The sequence below is a fragment of the Rhipicephalus microplus genome, chromosome 8 (genome assembly GCF_043290135.1).
Source record: "Rhipicephalus microplus isolate Deutch F79 chromosome 8, USDA_Rmic, whole genome shotgun sequence".
In the NCBI taxonomy this organism is placed as follows: domain Eukaryota; kingdom Metazoa; phylum Arthropoda; class Arachnida; order Ixodida; family Ixodidae; genus Rhipicephalus; species Rhipicephalus microplus.
In genome coordinates, this window is record NC_134707.1 from 20,591,059 (window position 1) to 20,609,088 (window position 18,030).

At 45.4% G+C, this 18,030-nt stretch overlaps 1 protein-coding gene across 2 annotated transcripts in view; it reads right to left on the reverse strand.

The window, feature by feature from the left end:
- Window positions 1-16,652, reverse strand: part of LOC142768855 (uncharacterized) — a 110,148-nt gene extending 93,496 nt beyond the window's left edge. For both annotated transcript variants that reach the window (XR_012885502.1, XM_075871258.1), the window contains exon 1: window positions 16,381-16,652. Coding sequence is in view for 1 of the 2 variants with exons in the window: in XM_075871258.1 (XP_075727373.1) it covers window positions 16,381-16,613 (233 nt within the window). In the remaining variant the exon portion in view is untranslated. The remainder of the gene's footprint in view (window positions 1-16,380) is intronic.
- Between the last annotated feature and the right edge of the window lie 1,378 nt (window positions 16,653-18,030).

Below are 18,030 nucleotides of genomic sequence, written 5' to 3' on the forward strand. Positions count from 1 at the left end.
GAGTTCTGGTCGCAGAGCTGAAGGCACCACAAGGAGGTACTTAGCTCGAAGCGGTGAAAAGTTTTTCTTTTGTAGAAGACCGTTTCGTAGAAAGTACGACGCAAGTGCGCGCTTGAATACCTTCGGGACTTCGGTGGTCCTGCCTTCGAGGTATTCTAATAGGGCCTTAAGTTCCGGGTCGGCCCGCTGTCGTTCAGCGAAGTTGTCGGTAGTTATCGTTCCCAAGAAGTAGTCGTCCTCCGGGTCGTCGGGTAGCGGTTGGTCGACAGGCGCACGAGAGAGACAGTCAGCGTCGGAGTGTTTCTTGCCGGACTTGTAAACTACGGTAATGTCATATTCTTGAAGTCTCAGGCTCCATCGTGCGAGGCGACCTGAAGGGTCCTTCAAGGTGGCTAGCCAACACAAGGCGTGGTGGTCGCTCACAACTTTGAAGGGCCTGCCGTAGAGGTAGGGGCGAAATTTTGACGTAGCCCAGATGATGGCGAGGCACTCCTTTTCTGTTGTGGAATAATTTGCTTCTGCTTTAGATAGCGATCAGCTGACATAACTAATAACCCTTTCAAGTCCGTGAGCCGTCTGCACAAGAACGACGCCAAGACCTACGCTGCATGCGTCAGTATGTATTTCTGTCTCGGCGAATTCGTCGAAATGGGCAAGTAACGGAGGCGTCTGGAGGCGATGTTTAAGCTCCTGGAAAGCGTGTTCCTGTGGCGTTTCTCATTTGAACTCCACATCGGCTTTGGTAAGGTTAGTGAGAGGATCGGCGATGCGGGCGGAGTTTTTCACGAACCACCTATAATGGGCGCACAGGCCCAGAAATCGGCGCACGGCCTTCTTGTCAGTGGGCGGCGGGAAGTCGGTGATGGCGGCTGTTTTCCGTGGATCGGGACGAACTCCGGACTTGCTGATAACGTGCCCCAGAAACAAGAGCTCCTCATACGCAAATCTGCACTTTTCTGGCTTCAGTGTGAGCCCGGACGTCTTGATGGCTTGAAGTACAGCTTCAAGGCGCCGAAGATGCTCGTCGAAACTCGAGGAAAACACGACGGCGTCGTCCAAGTACACAAGGCAAGTCTGCCACCTCAATCCTGCCAGTACTGTATCCATAACGCGTTGAAAAGTTGCAGGCGCTGAGCAAAGGTCGAAGGGCAGAGGTACTGGGATCGATACCCAGCACCTCCATCAGATGTCACGGGGTCGTGACGTGGCCGAAGACAGGAGACTTCGTGTTGGGATTTAACTGTTTATTTGGGCGAACCTGTGCCCGGTAAACGGAAAGTCCAATTACAGCAGCAGTCTCGCACAGATAGCAGTCTCGGACTGATAGCGGCGAACGGAGCGTCGGCCTTCGATCAACAACTGACAAGCGGCGAAGCGCGTCGGCATTTATACTCTTGCCGCCGAATGTTCTAGCGTTATCGCTGGCAATGGCGTAGGTTCCAGAACAATCTGTACCGTTCGCACAGTGGGCGTGATCTTATCGAAATGATCTACTACAGTCCGGAACCTTCTCGAAAACTGCAGGCGCGGTTTGCTCTGAGAATCGTGTGGTGTTTTGGGACGATAACAAAAACTTGGGAAATGGAACGTGCGAACAGTCGTACAAGGGAAGCCAGATTATTATGGCGATCATTGATTAATATTAGGAAGAGTAGCGGCCCAAGAACACTTACGACGGGGATAACATAGCATAATAGAGACGGAACATTGTTAACTATTGCGAACTGCTTGTGATTTGAAAGAAAATTCCGAAGCCATGTTAAAGACTGCGAATCCAATTTAAGAGCAGATAACTTTGAAATCAGGCGGCAGTGGGCTACATGGTCAAATGCCTTCGAGAAAAATGAAGAAATATACCTTCAATCTGTCTATCATGCATCCGCTTCGATTATATTATGCATCCGATTCAATATTGTTTTGTATTGTACAGTGGTGCCAGAAGTGGCAAATGACGCTAAACCCCAAAAAGTGCGTTCATATGCGTGTTTTCAAAAAAAAAGAAACCAATAGTAACGGCGTACACCATAGATACGCATACTGTTATTACCGAACCAACATGCAAATATCTTGGCGTTGTTTTGTCGTATGACTGCTCATGGAATACCAATGTTGATCACGTTGCTGGCAAAGCGGCAAGGGGTCTAAACTTCATTCAGAGGAACCTAAGATTGGCACCCCGAACATTAAAAAATACAGCCTATCTCACATGTATTGGACCGATTTTGGAATACGCATGTCCTGTGTGGGACCCGATGCAGGCGAACTTGATTGATAAGCTTGAAAAAATACAAAACAGAGCTGCGCGGTTTGTTTTAGGGCGGTACGAGCGGATAGACAGCTGCAGTGCTATGAAAGCTGAATTGGGTTGGGAATTGCTTTCTTTACGCAGAAAAAAACTGCGTTTGAAGTTTTTCTTTTCTGTTTTTCATGGGCGGACTGGGATTGACCGTCATAACTATTTCAGTGAACCCAGTTACATATCTAGTCGACATGGCCACCGACGCAAAGTGAAAGAGTATCGAGCAAGAACGACCATGTTTTATAATTCCTTTTTTGTGATGACCATTAGAGATTGGAACCGGCTGCAAGACAAGCAAGTGTGCTGTATAAACGAAGAATTGTTTTATTCCAGTCTGTAACCCCCCTGCTGTAACGCCTTTTCGAGCAAAGCGGGGCACTCACCGAATAAAGAATAAAGAATATATTGAGTAAAAAATTTTCAAAACGGTGTTTAATCCAACCGGATTAGATTTAGTCATTTCAAATATTCTATCAGTGGGAGCCCCTCATCGTCATTGTCACCGAGACCTCCGTTCTACGGTGAATTTTTTTTTAAAGTATCAGGGTGGTGTTGAGCTGAACTATCTAAGTTAGCGTCATTATGTAGTTTGACTTTTATATAAATCTTTAGTCATACAATTTTTATACGAACACTTTGTCTAATAAAGAATTAGTTTATTGGCCAGTCCCGAGGAGTTGGCGTGAAACAAACATATAGGTAATAATCATCATCATCATCAAAAAGTAGAGCGGCTCCACTTGGAACAAATAAATAAACAGAAGTGATTACATCGCACGATGTTCCGCGGACGACGGCTCCTGGAGTCCTTGCTCGGGCCAGTAAATCCTCGTTGGATCCTAATAAAGTTTATTACCTACCTACCTAAAAATAAAAGTGGCTCTGTCCCGTATATCCGTCCGTAGTGGCTTCGTCCCGTATGGCTCCGTCCCATATACGTCCCGTATCTCATAGGACGGAGGCGCGGTTTCTTGTCTAATGCGATCTATTTGTGTGAGCCATTGCGATTCGCATTGCAGTGTTGTGTCAACCACGCACCCATAACTTGTTTTCGATGCACATAGAGCGGTTGCGGCGCACTTCTCCATATATAGTTTACATCTTCCAACCTCAACAGAGTGTTTTAGCTAAAACCACCAATCAATAAAAAATATACATGAGCACCACATCTATCCAATTAGTGCAGTATGCTTCTGCGCTACATAGAGCATGTCAGAATATGTTTTTCCAGTCTGTATAGCTTGGCAATTCACAAAAAAGTGAACATTGTAGTAGGGACTCTAAAGAATAATTTTCAATACAATATACCGTTTTAAAGTTTGCGATAGGGAAACATTATCACATCACTGGCGCGAAACGCGCCGCATTCTTAGTGTCGTAGGTTTAAGGAATTATCGCATGCAGTTCACGAAGGAAGGTCGCTTGAAAAGGCTATCGGTGACTAAGATGGACAAAGCAATTGCAGAATAATACCAATGTAAAAAAAAAGAAAAAAAAACATCAATGAAAAAGCGGCCTCACGTGCGAATGTGATACGAGACCGCTGGCAGAATTCGAAGCAGCACCGGCATTTGTTTTTTCCTTCCAGCGATTAGCGAGCAGTGGAACGTTGGTTGCAAAGTTGAGGCAAAGAAGCAATGCGCGCTTGATCTGTTTTTTTTTATTGATATGATATATAAGGAGATGTAGGCACACAAATATGGTGCCGGCTACTCTTTAGCCTTTGAGTGAAACTTGAACACGCATCCTAAAGTAGAACACACAAAGCAGTGCATAGAAAATAGAACACTTGGGTGTTTAGTGGAACTATTATTGGGCTTTACTCACGAACACTGTGCGGAGGGCAGTCTAGTGAGCATCGAACACTTGGCTCAATGAATCTATAGGCAGAACATTATTGTGAAAAACGCTTGGTAGCGCTGAATTTTCTTCGTTTTTTCATTTACTCTGTTGTATATTGCTGATCTGTACCATGTAAGTCAGCAGTAATGATGACATGCATGTGTCCATGCCTGAACTCACCCCCGTATTTTAGAACGTCCCTTTACTCAAGCTTCGCCTTCACTTATGATAACTGATAGAAGCGCCATATCAAGGCACGGTAAGTCACTGCATATCAGCGATAATCTGCTGCGATTCTTGAGTAGCGCAACGTCGGCTTCAGCTGTGTGGGGGCGCAGTACTCAACTCTCTCAAGTGAAGGGTGAAAGTCGAGTCGAGGAGCGTTTGTGAATACGGGGGTTAGCCTCTTATGCACGGATTACTCTTTGAACGGCGTAAAGTGGCATTGCGGCAACGAAGTTATTGTGTCATCGGTTAATATTTCCGATGAAATTCTGCTGATTAAGAGATCACCGCATTGGAGCAGTGGTTATGGAGCCCGGCGTCTGACCCAGAGGTCACGGTTTTGATCCCAGCCGGGGTGGTCGTATTCCAATGGAGGCGAAATGGTAGCGGGCCGTGAACTCTGCAATGTCACTGCAAGTTAGAGAACGCCAGATGATCAAAGCTTCCGGAGCCCTCCACTGAGAAGTGTGGCAGCTTGGGCTAGTTGGTATGGCATGACGATAGTTATAGCGCGAGAACAAAACGACGACACAGAGACAAGGAGGACACGTCTTTCGTGTCCTTCTTGTCTCTGTGTCGTCGTTTTGTTCTCGCGCTATAACTATCGTTAACCTCCACTGAGGCCTCTTTCATAATCATCTCGTGGTTTTTGGACGTAAAACCCCAGATAATATGCTGATCAGGAAGGTAGAGTAGACTAAAGACAGTGTTCAAAGAGTGTTGCATTTTGCATGCCTCTCGGTTGTATTGAGAAATATTATTTATTTAATTTTACGTGTTTTTTCCTCTTTTTAAAACGTTTCCCTTCTCTCTCTTTCTTCCCTCATTTCTTTTATGCCTCCCTTCACGAAAGAGCAGGGAGGCGTTGTGCCCCTATAGGTGGCAGTTGTCAGCCTGTTTCCTCATTATTTCCTTTGTCTTCATATTTTCTAGATACTCTAACCAAATGATAAATGATATCCGCGCGCTTACGCCACTTTCACTTAAGAATGGCAAGCATGTTATCAGCCCGAGACATTATTTTTTTGTTTGATAGAGAAGTGACGAACGCTGAAAAATCAAGGAATAGAATGGAATACAGCACCAAAGAAGCCGATGGAAGATATCTCTAGCGTTGCTACGGCAACTGCAGCTACGCTTTGTCGCGTTTCCGTGTCTGCTTGCCTATCGTTTCGCCGTCTGCACCGCGCACATCAGTCCGCGCCGTCCTCGCCGCTGACCTCCGCCAGTCATCGAGGAAAAGGGGGAGGGTATTGTACATATTTATGGTCGTGCGTTCATTTGTATATGTGCCTGGCGATCGTTTGGGATGCTAATGAAGGGGTGCTTAAGCACAAGGCGAGCAAAAAGGGTGTGAAATATTGGGTTCTGAGTGATCTGTTTGATCTACAGAACTCTTTTTCATCGTGCGGCATGGTCTTCGGAGCGTGGAACATGGTTTCTCGGGAAAGCGTAAAGTTAGGAGTAGCCGGCACGGTCTGGCATAGGTTTAGTCGGCACGGTCTGGCATACCTTAGTGCATCTGTGTTAAGGGGGAGTTTGACATCTCTAAACAGGTTCCGAAACCGAGTGTAAGCCTTGAACGCATTTTAGCTTCTCTTTTTGCCTTCCATATGATGTTCTTTGCGTTGATTGTTGACTTCAATAATTGGCTTTTTTCTTTATTTTTTTTCTTTTTTCTGTTTTTTTGTGTATGTTTCTCGCGTACTTCGTGTTCGAAAGGAGTGCAAACGCCCCCACCTCCGCCTATGCCAATGTTGGCTAGTGAGAAGTACATTACAGCAACTAGCCATGTCTGAACGCCTCAAAGCGGCAAATCAGCGTGTATGTACACCGTTACTGCCACCGCTTTCTAACAGTTGAAGTCGCGGTAGGTCATTCGTTTTTGCCATAATGTTATAATGTGTTTTCTGTCCTATGTTTGCATATGCAATTGCAATTTTTTGGTACCCTCTCTGAGTACAGGAAATGTGGAAGTGAAGTGAGCTTCTTCGCCGAGGCAGCCGGTATCGCAGTGAACCTAAACGCCCCCGCTTGACCTTCATTATTCGAACGAATTGTCTATGACAAGGCTAGATTTATAGAAATGCTGCTTTTATACCTGCAGGTAATCTTTCCAATTCCATCATGGGCGTGGATACAGGGAAATAAGAGTATGAGTGTAAGTTCCTCCAGAGTAATCGCAAGGGCGAAGAATTTTCGGCAATTCATCGGTGGCGCCCGATTTTCCTCCCGCATCTGCCGCGGTGCGATTGGATATGTTGAATATGTCGTGACACCATATTCAACAACACTACGGAGATGCACGGCATAGGCATTTATGAATATAAAGTGCGACTTTTTTTAAACTGCGCATTGTGGCTAGAATACCGAGGACAGCAACAGTGTTCATCCTCGACGTGTCCTATCAAAATAAGGGCTTTGTGCCTACGGATAAATAAGCCCCGTCACGGTGGTCTAGTGGCTAAGGTACTCGACTGCTGACCCGCAGGTCGCGGGATCGAATCGCGGTGGCGGCGGCTGCATTTTCGACGGAGGTGAAAATGCTGTAGGCCCGTGTGCTTAGATTTGGGTGGAACGTAAAAAAAAACGTAAGGTAGTCGACATTTCCGAAGCCCTCCACAACGGCATCTCTCATAATTAAATTATAAGACAGCAGCAGCGTTGGGGTCGCGACAGCATTTATTAGGCCGAATGGTCCGATCAACACTTCGAACGAAGAAGACGCTTTTAGTGTTGATTATATGCAGATGAAGAAGATGAAGGTCAAACGCTGTGAATATTGTGCTTACACTAATTTCCCCCTCGCGCGGAAGCGGCCAACGTGGCTGCTGTATATGATGGTGGTGTTTGTCGCACGAATGGTTTTAAGCGCGACGCGTGAACAACCTCCGTACCACGAAAACGGCCGCTGGAAGGCATGACAACAGGGATTACTCGGTAAATAACAGGAGACGTCTGCTCGATTATTGTGTAGGTGCCAATGAAACGTGAGTGAAACTTACCACACAGGCCGGGAACTCACGTTGGGGTCCACAACAGTACTTCGTCTCCAGTATTGAAGTGAACTACGTGGTGGACGCCATCGTAGCGAGCAGTCCGCTCTTGTTTGCTTGCCTCTGTATTGAGGCGGGCGCGTCGGCGACAATCGACCAGGCGAGAGATTAAGTGCTCACTCGGTGACGATGACGAGTTCGCAGAGACGTCAAAAAAGGTGATGTTGAGCGGAAATGTTGGTTGACGGCCCTAGACGAGAAAGAATGGAGAATAGCCCGTGGTGCGCTGCGTAGCGGTATTGTACGCAAAAGTCACGAATGGCGGGATGGTATCCCAGTTGGTGTGGTCGGCGTTGGTATACATAGAGATCGTATCGGTCAAAATAACGGTACATCTGCCAGACGGGGCGATATTTGAACACACGACTCAGGGAGCGTTTGAGTTCCTTGAAAAATACTCCGTTTTAGCTTCACATTGCGATTCCTGCAAATGTCAACCGTTTTTGAAAAAACAAGTGTACTTTTACGGCATCCGCTTTGAACCACGCGTGAAATTTTTGAAGCATATCACATTTCTAGAAATAAGAATCATTGTATTAGCCATCCGTCATTATCACTACTTGACTGTGACTAACTATATTGATAATTCGTAGACAAGTGCTTCGAATGAACGCCACGCTTGCTGCTCACACTATCATCCTATTTCTGTTGACATGCGCACCCTTGTGTACGTTTATGTCCTTCAAACGTGCGAATAAACCAGTTGTTAGTTGAGCGCTCATGCTGGGTGCCTCTTCTTTGCTTTGTGTCTGTGTTTACCCCCGCGCTTCCAGTTCGCTGAACCATCATAAAGGACCCATCAGGGCGATTGGCGCGCTGACGCCTCAAGCTTTAAGAATTCAATATGGCTATAGTTTATAAATCCGGAAAGCGGCATGCAGACGTCAATTGCTTTCTCGTGCACCATTAGAAGACGCAAATGCCAAATATGAAGACGATGCGGCGTTTGTTGGTGTAGTCAACACGTCTACAATCGCACAGCAGCAACACGACGACCCCGAGTTGCAACCCCTTATTTATTTCTTGGTGGGACGCATATCTGCTATGCCAAAGCTCTTCGTAAGAGGGGTAGCATCGTTTTGTTTGCGCAACGAGGTCCTTTATGAGGTGAACTTTTCTCCGAGCGGCATCACCTACCTACTTGTCGTCCCAACACCACTCAGAAAAGAAGTACTAGAGGCGTGCCATGACGAACCGAAATCCGGTCATTTAGGCCACACACGAACGCTATGCCGAGGAGACAGCAACTGGCCGAGACTGACGGCAACCGTTCAACAGCACGGTCGGACTTGTCTTGAGTGCCAACGTAGGAAAGTGCCAGCCGTCAAACCAGCAGGGCTCCTCCATCCAATCGACGTACCAGAAACTCCATTCGCTCAAGTCGGAATGGATCTTCTAGGACCATTTCCAACCTCGGCTGCTGGTCGTTAATGGATAATTGTAGCCACAGACTACCTTATTCGCTACGCCGAAACCAAGGGTTTGGAGCGGGGCACAACAAGTGAAGCAGTCTGGTTTTTCATTTAGAATATAGCCCTGAGGCATGGCGCTCGATCTGTAGTAATCACTGATATAGGAAAAATATTCACAGCCGAGCTATTACGCACAGTTTTAGGCCTAAGTGGAACATCTCACCGGCGTACAACGGCACACCATGCACAAACAAATGGTCTGACGGAATGGCTGAACAAAACACTTGCGGGTATGCTTTGCATGTACGTCAATGTGGAACACAAAAACTGGGACGAGATACTGCCTTTCGCTTTCGCTTTCAATACGGCACAGCAAGAGAGAACACGCATGACACCATTTCGTCTTCTCCATGGCCGTGACGTCACAACCATGCTGGACGCTATGTTACCACATGAAAGTGATGGCATCGAAAAAAACGCCGACTACATAAATCAGCTTGCTGAAGAAGCCCGCCAACTTGCCGGCGTACGTATTCGTCGCCACCAGGACTATGACACAAGGCGCTCTAATCTTCGTCACTGACCAGTCTCCTATGAACCAGGAGAGAAAGTTTGGATCTGGACCCCAGTTCGCCGTCATGGCCTCTCGGAGAAGCGTTGAAGACGGCACTTTGGGTCGTATCATTCCTTCGGCGTCTCAGTGCTGTTAACTACGAGGTCATTTCCGACAGTCCACATTGTTCAAGACGTCAAAGACATGTACCAGAAGTTGTGGACGTGGTTCGGATGAAGCGTTATTTGTCCGAATGAACCCGTGGACTGCCAGTGACTACAAACCCTGCCGCCATGATAATGAAGCATCGGGACGATGCCTTCTTGGAAGGGAGGCTAATGTCACGATTATTAGCCGCAAGCACAACAGAGGAGGAAGAAGCCAGCATCACGAGTGGCAGTCTCTGGCGTTTTTCGAGGAAGACGACATTGCGCGTCTGTTCTTGCGTTTTGTTCTTGTGTGCGAATAGAGCCTTGCAGTTCACGTCGAAACGAAGCCTTGTGCCATGTTCCTTGCACATTGTGACAATATTTAACCTTTGCCTTCATAGGGTACGAGCTCCTGGTTTCAAATTTTCTTGGTTCTCTCACACTTAAATTACAAATGTCTCTTTCTCCTCTCCAGGGTCAACAAACTGCCAATCATCACTGTCATGTAACCACATACCGCCACATTGGTTATGGGGTATGTGCCACGTATGTGTGGACGAAAAGGTTTGACGACGTACGTACGCAACGGAATTTGAAAGTTTTCATGTCATGAACCATCAAAGTTATTCGACAAGCTTTCTTAGCCCTAAATACTTATTTTGGGTCACACCACGATAAGAAGGCGATATACGTAGTATATATTGTGGTATATGATATACGGCGATATACACTACGTATATCGCCTCCTTGCCTAGGAGAATGGGACATACGTTACGTGAGTAACGGGTCAATATATTGTGAATACATTTACACACGTACAAAGAGGATACACAAGTGGGCAGCTAGATAGATAGATAGATAGATAGATAGATAGATAGATAGATAGATAGATAGATAGATAGATAGATAGATAGATAGATAGATAGATAGATAGATAGATAGATAATAGATAATAGATGATAGATAGATAGATACATAGATAAATAAGTAAATAGATAAATAAATAGATAAGTATATAGCTAGCTAGATAAATAAATAAATAGATAAATAAATAAACTAACAGAAAAATAGGTAAATAGAAAGATAAATAAATAGATGAATAGAAAGGTAAATAAATAGATAGATAGATAGACAGATAGATAGATACTATAAGAAACTCTTTGCATTTAAAAAGAAACGACAAAAGGTATAATTTTGCCATGTTCTATGCATTGCTCCTCTACTCTTAGTTCGCGCTCTTTACATCGATGAATTATAGAGACCTGAAAAGAGCATAACGAAATCATGAAAACAGGAAGTAAGCTTACACCACAATACGTATACGAAAAGGCTTTGTTCACGCAATTTGATTGAGCGTTGTTTTTCTTAGGATATTTAAAAGAATGTAGTAAGAACTACAAATGTACATATTAGGACTGTGATATACGTGCAGTATTGAAAAATGCACTAAGAAGTAATAAAGATGAAGGAAAAAAAATCGTCATGATCTCAGCGAAAAATCGAAACTGAAACAGAAACTTGTTTGTTTTGTTTCAGTGGCGACATCTTGCAATGTAGGATGATGTGAAACTGATGCACGGGCTGAAAAAAAAATTATCATCCGACGCGCAGCATTGAACCTATGATGGCACGCTATGTTGTGCCCCGTAACTGTGCGATTAACGCACTCAGCCAAGAATAACGCCGAACCACCTGTGATAAGCAAGGGTTTATCAATATACCACATGAATTTGAAGGACCGCTTTGCCAAAAGCGCGTAAGCGAGCAGTGTTATGCCGATCGCGGCATGTTGGCAATGACTTCGATCGAAAGCTGAGTGCCAGGACTATATACGGTGCACGGACCTTTAATAGAACCTGCTTGGTTTTACTGCAGTAAACGTTTTGTCTCCAAAATGAGGCCACTTTTTCGCCGTTTCTATATAATCCCATTGTACGATCTTCAACTGCCTCTAGGAACAAAATTGAAGCTCACTTAATTGATGCAGCCTTCTTGTCCGTTTGGGTTCCCAGACACGCTCTGTTGTCTGCATTTTTCCATATCTACCCTATACAACTGATTATTCGAGAAAAATGCACTGGTTCCATTGAAAACGCGCTAGCTTTGAGCCGGGACCACTAGGGGCGCTGGCCCTTAAGTGTTCATGAATTCATACACGAATCTATTTAGACGGTTTGAGCTAGAGCTTGCTAAGGCACGTGACAAGTCACGCCGGAAAAGAAGACACAAACGCAAGAGTTGGTGCACGGGATGAGGAATTCAAGAGAACCACAGCAAAACGTCAGTCAGGGAGCCTCTAGGGAACACAAACATGCTAAGCAGCGGGGTGAACTGCAGTATATGATATTGAAAGAAAATGGGAATCTTTCTGAGCATCATTGATTAGAAGGGAAGCATCCCTTCTGATCAATGAAAAGATTAAAAGAAGTACATAAAAGGATAGAAAGGCAGCTGTGAATATAAACTGCCTAAAAATGAGACGAGCCTAGAGCAGAGGTTTATAACAGCTCAAGGTGCTAGGCTGGAGGGGGACGAAGCTATTGAATATATAGGAACAAGGGTGACAGAAAAATTTCAACAAAGAAGTGCTTTATGCACCACAATAGACAAGGGCGAATCAAGTGGCGCAACGGCTTCATTTTCACAACGAAAGTGCGAAAGGGCTGAGAAGAGGGTTCTTAGTAGTACATCAACAGGCCCAGATGCCATTCCAATTATGCTGATAAAGACATTGGGTCCGAAGTCTAAGCAGACAGAGAGGCAGCGAGCAAAATAATAATCGTTGGTGAAGTCTTCGATGGATGGAAACTTAGCAGGATGAGGATGATCTATAAAGGGAGACAAAGCTGACAAACAACTACCGTCCTATAACAGTGACATGTCATAACAGGTCTACAAGGTGGTGATGCAGATTATAAATGAAAAACTGCAGGCATGGATAGAGGATGAAGGGCTGCTGGGGGAACTACAGAATGGGTTTCGGAAACACAGGAGGTTGGAAGACAATCTGTTCTCACTGATGCAGTGCATCGAAATAGTAGAAAAGAAACACAGGCCCCTGTGGCTAGCATTTTTGGATATCAAGGGAGCGTATGATAGCGTGGTTCAAGAGGAAATGTGGGAAATACTGGACACACTAGGCGTGGAAGATGAGTGATTGATTGATTTGTGGGGTTTAATGTCCCAAAACCACCATATGATTATGAGAGACGCCATAGTGGAGGGCTCCGGAAATTTCGACCACCTGGGGTTCTTTAACGTGCACCCAAATCTGAGCACACGGGCCTACGACATTTCCGCCTCCATCGGAAATGCAGCCGCTGCAGCCGGGATTTGAGCCCGCGACCTGCGGGTCAGCAGCCGAGTACCTTAGCCACTAGACCACCACGGCAGGGTGGTGTGGAAGATGAAGTCGCTAATCTTTTAAAGGATATCTATAAAGGTAACAAGATGATTATAAAGTGAGAAAACAAGTATCCAAGCCCACAGCGGTAAAACGGGGGCTTAGGCAGGGGTGTCCTCTGTCACCCCTGTTATTCATGATGTACCTGCAAGTATTCGAGGCCAAATTGGAGGGAAGTGGACATGGCTTCAACCATTCTTTCGTCAAACAAGGAAAACTCACTGAACAGGCACTAGCTGCATTGATGTACGCAAATGATATAGTGCTAATGGCCAACAACAAGGAAGATTCGCAGAGATTGATGGACATCTGCGGTATTGAGGGAGATAGGTTAGATTTTAGATTCAGTAAGGAAAAATCAGCAGTCATGATTTTCAATGACAACGAAGGTAGTGAGCTTAGGATACAGGAGGTCACGCTAGAGATAACAGATAAATCCAAATATCTGGGCGTATGGATAAGCAATGGGACCGAGTACCTGAGGGAACATGAAATATACGTGACGACTAAAGGTAACAGGAATGCAGCAGTGATGAAAAATAGGGCACTGTGGAATTACAATAGGTATGATGTTGTGAGAGGAATATTGAAAGGGGTCATGGTTCCTGGTCTGACGTTCGGCAATGTGGTCTTGTGCATGTGATCCTAAGTTTAAGCTAGATTAGAAATTAAGCAACGTGGAATAGGTAGGCTTGCCTTGGGAGCTCACGGGAATACAACAAATCAGGGAGTACAAGGTGACATTGGATGGACATCATTTGAGGTCAGGGAAGCTAGCAGCAAGATGAAATTTGAGAAGTGATTGAAAGAAATGGGAGAGGAGCTTTGGGCTAGGAAGGTATTTAGCTACTTGTACATGAAGAATGTCGATACAAAATGGAGGAAGCGAACCAGAAAATTGACTGGTAAATACTTAGAAAACAGCAGGGGGCCAAAACAAAAAAGAATTATCAGTTACGAAGAAGGTGAAGGAAGCTGAGACCAATATGTGGAGAATAGGCATGATTAAGAAGTCCACGCTAGAGATCTATCGAACTTTTAAGTAGAAAATTGCCAAGAAAAGGATCTATGATAATACTCGGGGTAGGTCTCTACAGTTCAAGGCCAGGACGGGAGTATTGCGAGCCAAGACATATCGGGCCGAGTACGGTATGCAGTGAGTGTGGAGAGGAGGAGAAAACTGCGGAACACTTGATGTTCTGTAAAGGGCTTCACCCTATAGTTCAGGATGATGGTGCAGAGTTTTTCGAAGCACTGGGGTTGAGTGACAGGGAGGGCAAAATAACCTTTAAGCGGGTATAATTAACTAGGAGGAGGTTACCTTATTGGCGGATAAAGTCAACGTACGAGTGAAAATTAAACCCTTCACTGCAAAGTACGAGTTCTCAACCTCACCGTTTGAAGGAAAAAAATAAATATAGTTTTTGGTTCACTAAGTATTACGGCTTAGTGGCGTTAGCCACCGCCTGGTCTAAAGGACACAACCATATCAATCCATCCATCCAGCCATCCATCTGGAAAAACTGGATGTGCGCAAAACCAATAGGGCCGCCTTTCGGAGCGGTATTGTGTAGTGCAAAACCCGACTTTCGTGAGAAGCTTGCCTTAAAATCATGTGCAACTAGTGATTGCGAAATAACGATTGATGCGTGTGTTTACGCAGTTGCCATTCAGAAGGTGAACCATGAATTTTCCTATGTTATTAAGGCGCGCAACTGAATTGCCACGAAATTGTTTTTGGATCACTCACCGAAACGATGGCCTAAACAAAATCAGACGCAGCAGCCGCACGCGATACAAAGCAATCGACGTGGCAGCTGCGTTATGAGCAGCCGTTGACCTAAATGACTGAGTAATAATTGCTTAGTATTACCGATAGCAGAAGGCGAGAACGCTAAATACAGGCCCGTGCTAACGTGTTGGGTTAGTGAAACACCCGTTTTCTCCCCAACCAGTCGAATAGAAAGTTTGATACACTGGCTCTGCATTTATTTGGCGTAGCCCTCATGGCTACGCCAAATCTGACTGCGGTTCGCGCCGTGTGAGCAGCAGATTATAAGCAGCGGAGTAAGCGGCAGATTGAAGAGGCTTCACATAATCAGATCCTTTTCGTCGCCACATGGCATCATGCACGTACGTTTCAAAGTCGCGATGTTAACTTGCAAATGCTTGCACACGTGTCATACTAGTAATTGGCAAAATGTCGGTCGTGATCCCCTTCGGGTATCTGTTGTCCGAGGCATCCGCGATTGCCGTAACTGATTTCGGAAGCCATGATTGTGTCTGGGCCGTCGCTGTGGCGTGAAAGTGAACTCACGCAAGCCCCGTTTGCAGTACACACGATTTGAAGTCAACAATGAACATAGCATTTGAAGATGTGTAAAGAACAGTGCAACGCGCAGAAAGCAGGAGCTGAGGGGAAAATGCAACTGAAAGGACAAAAGTCACCCCGGCCACTAGTTCCTGATAAAGCGAGCTTTGCATCACTGATGGCAAGGTACACACAGCCAACTAAATTCAACATTTGCGTACTTCATCGCCTTCACAATATGTATACACCCAAACGTCCCTTGTTATTCACTGGCCTTTCAAATTCTCAGTGCTGCGTAGCGCATTAGGTTTTCACGCGAAGCGCTTGTCAGCAGAATGACCACAACACTTCTGTTTTCATAGCAGGATCAACGCTATCATGGGGTAACTCGAACTGTGTTCCTTTGGCTAGGTATCATTGTGATAAATGTTGCGAGTGATAACACTTACGCTATTCAACTGCCCTCTAGGCCGATGCACGTAGACGTAAATTCCAAAAAAAGCGACATGATTCACATAAAAAACAGCCAAAAACGAGGGACAAGAGAAGAAGGAGACAGACAGCGGCACTGCCAAAAAGCGGTAACGAAAAAAAAGAGTGAAGGACGCAAAATATTTGTACCCAGTCAGAAACCAGACGGGCCATAGCTTGAGGTAGAGATGCGTCTAGGGCGCTGCAGTGCTGTCAATTTACGCTGACGTAGCCAAAGTGTCGCGAACAGACTTGGTTCAAGCGCTCGCCTGGTCCGTAAACTTTTGTGGTCGACTGTACTACATTTGCTTGCGGACGGCTTTCTTTGCACTACCCAGTTAGCAGCAGAACTGTTATGATAGTGCTGGGGGCGGTGTTTTTTACAGCACTGCTTGGGTAGAGTGAGACGTTTATGATTCAACATTCTGAGCAGAAAAACCGATCTAAAAGTGCATGGCTAATGCGGGGCATTTACGGGAGCGCTTTGAGATGCCATATTTGCACCGGGACACTGCCTTCAGAAAGCGTTCAATGCATGGTTTACGGTGCCAAACTTTTTTATGCGCTGTCCTAATATTGCATGAACTCGACACTTGGTAGCCTTTTCGTTTTTTGCCAGGGTTGACTCGAACAAAAGAAGAAGCCGCAGCAAAGCTTACCATGGTTTGACCACGTGCTTGTCGGCAGTGTTCGCTGTCTCTGCGGCTTGGTCTTTGGCTGTTCTAACTCCCGCTGTCACAGTATAAGCCAACACGATTCTGATTGCCGACTGCCGGAACTGCCCGTCACTGCATGCTCCGGTCGCAGTGCACCCAGGGGGCGGAAACTTCCTATGCCTCCCATGTATTCGCTCTGGCATGCTGATACATAGCGACAGCACCAATTTCACCATGGGCGGCTGGCGGGCATCCTACTAAAGATAAATCACGAACAGAACATTTATGTGATGACGTCACTGGGGACGTTAAAAATAGAGGGGAAAGACGAAAAATCGAGAGGAAGAGAATTGCCGTGGAAGCCTTCCTTACCCACTTTTCAATCATACAGATCGCGCTCTTGCCTTCTTCCAGGTACACTGGCTGCTTGTGTGATACGGTCATTCGTTAAACTTTGTTACCCGCATTTTTTTTTCAAACCTTTCGCTCATGTGGTATGAAGTGGCGAAAGAAGCTGATTGATTTCTCAATAAGAATAAATATATAATTTCTTTAGGCACAAATAAGATGAGCTTTCTATCGCACGTTCTGCAAAAAAAAAAAAAAAACAGACACACACGTAGTGTGAAAGTGTCAATTCATAAAAGCAGCTTTAATTACCAACTGCCGGGTGGACATAATGAGCAAACATTAAACACAGAATATTCGAAATAATGCGAAAATTATCAGTGATCCCGAGTAGGACACACCGTATTTGACCCAGTGACGGCGCACATTGTTTTCTTACAGAACTTCGGTAACAAACGTGAGTGAAGTTCGAAGGCATGACAGGGCTTAAAGCGATCATAAGTCCTTTAAGAGCTGGAAACTGTTTCAAGCGTCACTGTATCAGCAAGCTTACTTGTCTTCGTCAGGGCAACAGCGTTGCCTTGGCGAAGAAAAGTTCTCTTGTCAAATTGTTAGCTCCAGGGACATTCGCTGTAATGATTTTTAGAAGCATTTAGTGCATCACATGTATTTGACTGACATTTTAGAAGTAAGAACTCAAACTCCGTCTACATGAATTTCATGAACAGGAAAGAGCCTATAATTACTTGAAACCATTTGAACTACATGCGAACAGCAAGTAAGCAAAAACTATTTAGCCGGGCCAACACAAACTCGAGCATTTCATCAAACGCTTCTCCCGGCTGCAACTTAGGCGCCGTCTTGACCAATTAGTCTAGCGACACTGCACTTCTGTCGATCCAGTCAGGCTTGCAGTGAATTGGGTTTTCTTATGTGCTCATGCAAAATCAATAGCTGCTCAAATAAAGGGTCCAAATACCTGTGCTCACCCATTGCCACTTGGAAGCCTCAAAAACCTTCGTGAATCGGGAAATACCGGTGTTAACACGCTGTAGAGGCGCACAAAACATATGATGCCTTGATTTGGCCACCTGATTCACCAGGCCTGCTGCAGCTTTCGTTCGCTGTACGCTACATCAAATGCCTTATCTTTGCCGTATTCATACTTGGCGCGCTAGCCGAGCGAGACAACCGAGCGCGATCCGACATGTTATATTGCTGAGAGAGTGGCTAGGAAAAGGGGCGGGGCAAGTGCTAAACGCAAATCTTCCCGCGCTTCGCCTGATTCAAAATTCATAAAGTAAG